Consider the following 8,986-nt stretch of genomic DNA (forward strand, 5'->3'; position numbering starts at 1 on the left):
ATGTGGTGGCGCAGGCATCATTCGCGGGCCCAACCGTGCCTTGTCTACGAGGTTGTACCTGGTTGCCAGACTCACCCTACCTACCGCTCTCTAGCCCACTGCCCACGATACCCACGACACCCACCTGAGGCCGCGGGCGACAGACTAAAGTACCACTACTTTGCACGTCACTGCTCCCCGGTCCTGCTCTCGTCGCGCTTGCTTGCTGAGAATGACACAGCACGTCTTTGGTCACATTTCAAAACAGACGGGTGGTTGCACCTTTTTTGCAGCCAGTCATCCAAAGTACACCATGTATCATACACTGTGTATACATGTCCAGCCTGTATGTACGTACATACATCGGTACATGCAGTCTGTATACCTCCCCGGTCGTTGGTGCTCCGAGCGCGTGGCTGGCCAGAGGTGCTTACATACTGTACAGGCCTGCTTACTTACATGCACGCTGCAAAACCTCTCTACTGACAGCCATGGAAGCTTTGGCCCCATCCCCTAGCGCCGGTAACTATCGCAAGCCGCTAAGCACTCAATCCATCCCTCTGCCTTGTCTTCAACGGTCGTTCTGTCGGAAATTCCACCTTCTAAAATTCCATCTTGGCACGCATTCACGATCTCGACACCGCCTGATTAAGTTTGGAGACATTTTTGACGCGACGCTGGGCGTTAGACCGTCTTGCATATACGTCCCGTCTACACCCAGCCGCCGCGGACTGTGTACGCCGAGTACAGAGGCAATTCCCGCTGCATAAGTATGTATCTAGCCATGTGCATGTGTCCAAAATCCACTTGGACAGCCATTGCTGGTCAGCCTTGGATTCCCACGCTAGCCTGACCAACGACGTGCAAACGACCTGACCAATGACCACCCACAAAGAAGCTCAAAGGGCCTTGCGCGGAAACAAAGGACACTAAGCCTCTCCGGGCCAATGCGCATCGCACTGAACTCCCGCAACGCTTTCTTAACGAGGCAAAGCGCAACACCCCACCCCTGGCGGCCTTCATTTTGGTTCGTGCCAGCCCAAGCCTAGGGCTGGGTAGATAGTCGGCGATTTGCAATCATGGACTCGCATTCCATGTACCTACCATGCATGCACGCAGGGCCACCGGAGCCCGAACACGGAGGGTGAACAGCTTGTCGGGTCCGACAGGCCTGTTTTCTCTCATCTCCTGATTGTAGCAGGTCCACTTTGCATATCGCCCAGCGAGCAGATTTCCACAAAGCCGATTGTTGGAGCCGTTTGTCGGGTTGCAATGACTTTCGCGTTGAACTGCCATAACTGCCAGGCGCTGTCATGGGTGCGTTTTATTACCCCGGATTGCTCCCACGTTGGCACGTTTGAGTAGTTGGTCAGCACTCAAATTGGGCCGAAAGCGATTGATTGACGGGGGGGACCTGCTGCCTACTCCACGGACGGTTGCTCGCGCAAGGGCTTACTGATCTGATGGTCGCGAACGTTGTAGGGCTGAGGGGGACATGTCTTATGCCGTTCCCTCCACGCGGGGGGTTAAGCCAGCGGGCAGTCTGACATGTCGCTCACCCTTCTTTGGCTCTGATCTTGCATCCCACATGGGAAATCGTACATGACGTTATCCAGGAATAAAAATAAATACACATGCCAGCAGAAAGGTGCATGTAGCAAATCTTGTCGCCTCTACTGTGCTGTGCCGTCCTGTCTGCGCGTCGCACCGAATACAAACCCGCCTCGACGCATTTCAAACACATGTACTCGACATCCATGTCCAGAGAGGGGCACGCGCACACAATCATAATGCACAAGCACTTCGACTTCTCTCTGGACTTTACGGAATGCGCAATAGTCGACGTGCATACCCTGTCACGGATCTTTCCAGGTGAAACACGACAGAAGCCCCCTATACCTAACGCCAGGACAGTCCGGCGACACTTCCACTCCTTTCCCTCTCCCAACCGCCGTGTCGGCCATTTCGGCGCAACCTACAGGACCGAGTTCCGATTGTCTCTCAGTCGCTCAAACGGGTGCACAATCGTCACTGGCCGGATGGTCCGAGTCGTGCCACCTGCAAATCCGGCCCTTCCGTACCGTTGTCGCTCCGGCATATTCCACCACACAAACACACAACAACACGGACACGGACTCGGAACAGAAGGGTACACGTACACACACATGCTGGCTGCGAATCTGATCATCAGGGCTAGCGATCGCAGAAAACTTGGCCCCTCCCAAACCATCCAACACCCTACCCAGTGGATTACTACTCAACTGCCGTCCAGCCCCAAGGTCGATCACTTGGTAGAAATCGCACCGACTACCAAGTGATTTTCCTGCGCCCTCCCTTTTTCTCTCTCGCTCTATTCGCGCCGATGAAGACGACAAGATGCGGTGGGCATCAACACAAACAAACACCGTGCACCCACACATACGCGCGCGCCCTCTCTCTCCGCCTTGCATTTCAGTTCAATTGACCAAATCGAGAAGTATGAGACACAAGTCGCGGAGACGACTCCGATGAGGAGTGAGGTCGGTGTCTCAAAGCAATAACAATGTCACAGTCATGGCTTTTTTACGGCGACTCTAGTAGACGGGCTGGTTAATTGTCATTATCACGACAGTAAAGCGGTCAGTCAGGCTATGCGTTGGGGTGATGCGTTGGTGACATTTCAGGAGGGAGACAGATAGTGCAACGCGTTTAGGTTAGAACGCTACTGGTCTGTTTTGTTCTTCGGTACCTGACAGTCCGGTGTGGCCGCATACTCGTGTACAATACAGGCAAAAAGCAAGCTTTCCGTATAGCTGGGAACGTTGAAAAAAAGCGTCCGCTTGTTCAATAACGAAAAAAGGCCCTAATCCTAATGCGAGGCCCGGGGGATTTTTTGTTGTCTGTTCAGCAATAATAGGGCCGGTTTGGAACATGGTCATAGGTGGTCCTTGACCGTGTTCGCGCTATTTGCTGAGGGAATTTACCGCTTCACCTTTTTTTTTCTCTCTTCGTTCTTTTTTGGGAGCAGGAGCCCTCATCATCAAACCCACTCTTTCAACTGCCGTGATACCTATTCTGTGTAACATCATGTGAGAGTTTTGGCCAGCGATAAAACAAAAGCTCGGTCGCTTTTCTTTCCACACAACTACCGATCCCTCCTCCCATTACCCCCCCCCCCCCTTCCCCACCAAAAGGGAACGAACGAGTCTCATATTGGAAAAGGGCCAGATGATGTGACATGACACGCATCCTGAGGGCAATCCCGCTTCTCGAAACAATACATTGGCCCATGCCCTTCTTCTCACGACTCAAGAGATAGAGAGACACGACGAAGTGGATATTCCGTCCTAGCGCATGTTGTGGTCCCTTGTATCGTGTGAACTTGACGATAGTTCGAAATCAGTTCGACGGCTTCTAAACTACCTTATCCTTAAACAAGCCCGTCCTTGCGAGATTTCCCACAAAGCACTGCCCCCATTCTGGCACTAACTAACCCGCATCATGCATAGTAAAAGTAGGTGGGTTTCGCAGCGCTAGTTAATAAAACAAGAAGAGTTTAAGTGAAGAAAAGAAATACAACAAGCCTTTTTGACACCTTGGCCAATTGTTTTTTTCCACTTTGGAGGCGGGATAATCTCCACAAAAAACGGTTTCTCATCATAGCGATTACATCGTTCATTGTCACCGTCATCATTCCAACCCTATCTAAATTGACTGCTTACCAGCAAACCCTTACCATTTACCATCCTCATCAACCCAAATCCTTTCATAGCACACCACCACCCGTCCCGTAATACCTTTTTGCTATATACGCGGGCCTCGGAAAAAAAACATGCCATCGCCCCATCGCGTGACCATAATCTCTCTTCCCGCTTCCCTTTCCATGCTTCTAGAAGCACAAGAACCCTTGTCCATTTACCAGCCGCAAAAGAAACACACACCCCCCAGTTGGGGGATGGGGTGGTTGGTGGGATGACCAAGCAGAAGGGAGCACGACTCAAAATCCCTTCCCCATCCCCAGTCGATTTTATACGCGCATGCCTGTTTTTACCGCGCGGGAGAGAAAGAGAGACAGAGAGAGAGAGAGAGAGAGAGAGAGAGAGAGAGAGAGAGGAAAGTCTTATTTCACATTGTCTCTTGAAATTTTTTTCACAGTTTAGCTTTGGAATTAAGCAATCAAATCAAATCAAGTCAAGCAAAAGAAGAAACTAATAAACTCAAAGTCCCGCAGTAAACCATACTACATACTTATACAATGCTTTTAAAACCTCTGACAATATTCTTGGGGGAAAAAAACGTCGGTGCTTGGGGTTTTGTGCGTGCGCGCGCGCGGCCGGGGGGGGGGGGCAGAGGGAAGGGAAGGAGCTATTATGCATTGCACTCTACCCTACCTTACCCCTCCCCCAGCCCATTCCCTTCACCAACATAGCTTCTCTGTCACTGAGCCCGCCCATTCCCCCTTCAGCCCAGCGCCCAGACCAGCGTCAGCAAACCCCCCCCCCCCCCCCGCCAACGGGTTTTAGGGCTGTGGCTGCGTATGTAAGATTTTCGAGTGACACGAGACAAGAGAGAGAGAGACGAGTGAGAGGCAGACGGGATGGGATGGGGGGATGGGGGTAACAAAAAAAACGCACGGATTAGGGTGAGAGCACGGTGAGGATAGAGCGTGGTTAGGACGAGAGCACGGTTAGGACGAGAGCACGGTGAGAAGGCAGGGCATGGTGAAGGATAAAAAAGACGCTTGTACCTTGCCTAGCGGCAGATGGGAACGGGAAGGGGGGGGGGATATGAGGAGAGTGATCAGCGAGATCTTACTATGCGTGTGAGGTGGGGGCTAGGATGGATGGGGGTTAGAGTGGGACCGGGGGGGGGGGCTTTTTAGGGGGGTTGAGGCGTTGGGGAGGATGGGGTTAGGATGGTATACACACCGCTTAGTGCGTAACTATGAATGAAAGTGGTGATAATGATGCTGCTGCTTTGTTGCGTGTACCCATGTAGGAGATTAAGGGTTAGCAAGGGGCTCTCAGCCCTATTTTTCCTTTCACCCGCACGGTGTTTTATTTTTTTTGGAGTTCGGGGCGATGGTTGCGACATAACGCTTCCTCGCTTGGGCGTGAGCGTTTTTAACCTTTCCTCCTTTCTGTCTTGTCTCTTTTGAGACTGTTCGTGTTTTGGTGTTGGGGTTCTGTGGGTTTTTTCCCCTCGAATGTGGTTAGGGAAAACTGATTCATGGTTGTAGATCATGAGTCTAGTATAGTCTCCCTTTTCCTGTCTCGGCTTTCGGAAGACCGAAACAGCCGGGTTGGAAAATGGTGCCCCCTTCTCAAGGAAGGTCGGGAACGAAAATCTCCTTGGTTCCAAGGGTACGTGTGAAGCCTTTGTTGTTGCTGCTGCTGCAATACCAGCAATACCATGTTGATGGATATGATTTTAGCATAGTAAATGCAGCATTGGTGTGTTCATCTTATCGACTTTTTGCTTAGAGTAATATTATAGTAGTGATGATATTCCGTAGTAAAGGTTGGCTTATGTTGGAAGGCTAGGGCTAGCCCTCTCGGTCTTGGTAATCCGCTTTCCCGAGTTGACCGACAGACAGCCCTACAGTAATAGTGCAACTACGCAATCAAATTAACACCACGTACTAATACCTACGTAAATGTTCAAACACACAAACAAGCAATAGTCTACCTCGCAGGAACTCTCAATGTTCTACGCAACTCACACGTCCTGTATAATAATCAAGGCTGTGATCTGGGTTGATGTTATGCGTAATCTATATTCGGCTACGGTGTCGGTGTCGGTATCCCGAAAGCTTGATTGTCATGTGTACAGATGCTTGCTGTTCATCTCTCCCTATGCCTGTATGTCTGTCTTGCTAGTTTAGTTACAGCCACAAAGACGGGCTCGGAGGCACGTATATGCATAGTCTTCCCGAGGGATTGACATTGATGCATACATGCATACCGGCACGTGAGACCTTTCCATCTTCTTCCTTCTTGCACGGCCTCAAACGGCCATACGCCCAGCCGTGCGATCCGACTTACGGAAATTTGCAAAGGCGTTGTTGTTCGGCTCTTGTTCAGCGTTGTCTTGATTTTCCGCTTCTCCGCTTTTTCTTGGAACATGCACTGCCTGCTGCGATACGTTGGGAACCAGCCTTGCCAAGCCTCGATACCCAAGACGAATCGTCGTTGCGTTGTTGTTAGTATCGTCGTCGATGTTCGTTGTGCCCAGCTGGCCCCAAGACGACGCACAGAAGTTTCGGTGCCGTGTCCAAGCCACATCTAAGCCCCATCGTCCTCTTCACTTTTTCCCTTCAGTGATCGCGATCGCGATCGCGATTTCGAGATTGCATCGATGTCGCATATAATGTCTTAGGTGGGTTTGAATTGCATAAGTTAATAAGGCCGTTGTCCCGCAACGGCTTGATATATACGTCTATCCTTATCTATCCGCACCGTTCCGCCCGCCTGGTTATTCTCTTGCTTTGTGAGTACCAGAGTTAATTACTTGATAGATTTGCGCACGCGGATATCGACGTACTTCGATACACCCTTGGAAGTTACCAAATAGGCGCTTTATTACAATACACAGTAGTTGCGAAGTCTTACTTCCGCTCCCCGCGTAACTTGCCTTTTTTCGAGACAGAGAGATGGTGTTTGGTATTTTTTGCCACCCCGAAGCTTCGTATTTTTCCCACATGTTTTGCCTTGCGTTTGCCCCACACGCATGGTTGACATCTTCGAGATACAAAGGAGGTGGGGCAGTGCCTCCATGTCGTGTTGCGGTTGCGGTTGCGCATGCACGGTGGCGTGCGGATCGGCGTGGTAGTGAGTCTAGATGTAGTAGTGTATGTGACTGAGGAAAGATGGGCGAGGTGTCTAGGGAGGCAGAAAGGGGTTGTTGGGCATGAGTTAGGGGCTGTTGAGTAGATTCGGGGATTGAAGATGTGCAGGTGTGGATCTCGGGATACATGTGTGTATCATAAGTTCTGGTCGCTCTTGCATGCAGAAAATACTCGGTTGTTCGACTTGCTCGGAATTCCGTTTAAGGTATCCTAAAGGTAAATTAGGTCGGTTTGCAAGTGTAGCGATATGTCGCTTTCTTGTGCATGCGTTAGAGGCTATTTAGAGTTTCTGTCATTTTTGGAATCTCAGTCGACACTGGAGGCTTGAGATACCCTCAGTGACTCTTTTCGTTATCAAAACAATACATGGATGTACATAGCTATCTTTACAGTCATGTGATATTGGATGTGTGTACTACGTGACTAGTTTTCTCGTATGGGGTGTAGTTGTAATATGCGACTTTGGCTTCTTCGCTGAGTACGGAGGATGAGAGTAGAATATAATTCACTGCCCTCACACGAGGCTGGTATTTCTACTGTTAGTTATACCTATTTGCAGAAATACGTTGTGACTTTTGGATGCCTGATTGTTCTTGGATTATTCCTAATAAATATGTTGCTTGATAATTGGATTCATGTTACAACCACCATCCGTGGGTTTAAGAACCGCAAAACCCACCATTTGCGTTGTTTGCACCATATACTGTTAAAAAGCTGTGATAATATCATTAAATCAAAGACTCAAATCTTTGAGTAGACCAATACGCATACATCAAGTATGGATGGTAGTAGTGATTTTTCTTCCAAGTAATTATTATCACTCTTTGCGAAGTGAATACACTCAAACCCACAAACCAACCAACAGTCGCCAAAACCTCCACTCATTTCCTCAACAACTCCATCTTCATTTTGTCATTCTCCAGAGCCAAAAATACACTAGCAAACCCCTCTCAAGGTGTCTACGTGGAGTGTCTCACCACTTCCATACCACCAACAAACCAACACTGCACATTCCCCCACTCAACTAAAAGAACACCCCCTCCAACACACCAATCACCATAAATACCAATCTCCATTTTAAAAAAAGATCAGACTTACAAACCACGAATAGCCGAGACACTAACGCCTAGACTGGACGCCTGAGCTGAACGCCTGAGCTGAACCACAAAAAAAGATAGAGCTTGCTGCCTGACAAAGAAAAAAAATATTCTTTGTGCCCGTCTCCACACACAGCCTACCCTCCCGGCTCCACAGAAAGTGCTGGTGGCGTGATATCTATTTCCCTTTCTATTCCTCGTGGCCACTAAGAGCGTGCGCAGTGCGCAGTGCGCATGTGGGTATACAGGTAGTAGTGGTTTTTGGGGGGCTTCCACATCGCCTCAAGGGCTAAGCCCGCGAATTGCGCAATCACTGACTACGTATTTGCTTTTTTATCTCCACACAGGGTTTTTTTTAAATTCCCGGGACGGTGTGGGGAGGTGCGTTAGCGAAAGAAAAGAAAAGAGAAAGAATACAGGAGGAGGTGGAAGGACGGAAGCAGTGTAAAACTTAAACCCAGTAGTTTTTCTACGTACGTAGGAAACGGAGTTTGAAGGGGGTGTTCGGAGTCCGCTTTACGAATCCCTTCCTTTCAAGCGATTGGGCTGGAAAAAGAATGATAATGATGATGTGGAGATTTGTGTATGCGTCTTCTCTTCCCTTTTCTTAGACCAATGTCTTCGTTTCCCCTCAGTATTAAACAACACAACCACCCCATTCCACACGCCCCCTCGCCCCCCTCACCCCCAAGTACGTCGCCCATCACGCCCGAGACACCGGACACCCTCGCACAACATACCCACGAGGCCCCATGCTTTCCCGCGTTTAGACCTTCTATTCGCTTGACGCTTGTTTGAGATGTGTGCGACGAGGTGAGTCACATGCCGGCATTGTCAGATGAGTAGTACATATGAAGCGGAGGGGGGATGATGTGGCGAGTTGCATATATTTTGTGTAATCGGAGGACAGCGTGCTGGGTTTGGTAGGCGGATATGGGAGGGGGTCGGGATTGTTCGGGTGGGAATAGGTAGGTATAGCAGCAAGTGAATGAAGGATTGGTGGTACAGTATCCGACCTATTACTTCTAGTCTTAGATTTGTCTAAACGGTAGATATATAGCAGGGTTTCCCTGGGAGAAGAAGT

General features: G+C 49.7%; 3 protein-coding genes across 3 annotated transcripts; 2 read left to right on the plus strand and 1 right to left on the minus strand.

Annotated features, from left to right (window-relative positions):
• On the plus strand, positions 1-465 carry COCVIDRAFT_108530 (hypothetical protein; the record flags this gene model as incomplete). The annotated part of the gene is made up of 1 exon (XM_014697626.1): positions 1-465. The coding sequence occupies one exon, from the start codon at positions 1-3 to the stop codon at positions 463-465; it is 465 nt and encodes a 154-aa protein (XP_014553112.1).
• A 1,304-nt stretch (positions 466-1,769) lies between these two features.
• COCVIDRAFT_29630 (hypothetical protein) lies at positions 1,770-2,297 on the plus strand (the record flags this gene model as incomplete). The annotated part of the gene is made up of 1 exon (XM_014697627.1): positions 1,770-2,297. One exon carries the CDS (start codon positions 1,770-1,772, stop codon positions 2,295-2,297), a length of 528 nt encoding a protein of 175 aa, XP_014553113.1.
• Positions 2,298-5,484: 3,187 nt separating this feature from the next.
• On the minus strand, positions 5,485-6,242 carry COCVIDRAFT_18955 (hypothetical protein; the record flags this gene model as incomplete). Its single annotated transcript, XM_014697604.1, has 3 exons — positions 5,485-5,556; positions 5,601-5,606; positions 6,003-6,242. The coding sequence occupies 3 exons, from the start codon at positions 6,240-6,242 to the stop codon at positions 5,485-5,487; spliced, it is 318 nt and encodes a 105-aa protein (XP_014553090.1).
• Positions 6,243-8,986: the final 2,744 nt, after the last annotated feature.

Source organism: Bipolaris victoriae (assembly GCF_000527765.1).
Source record: "Bipolaris victoriae FI3 unplaced genomic scaffold scaffold_94, whole genome shotgun sequence".
Classification (NCBI taxonomy): Eukaryota; Fungi; Ascomycota; class Dothideomycetes; order Pleosporales; family Pleosporaceae; genus Bipolaris; species Bipolaris victoriae.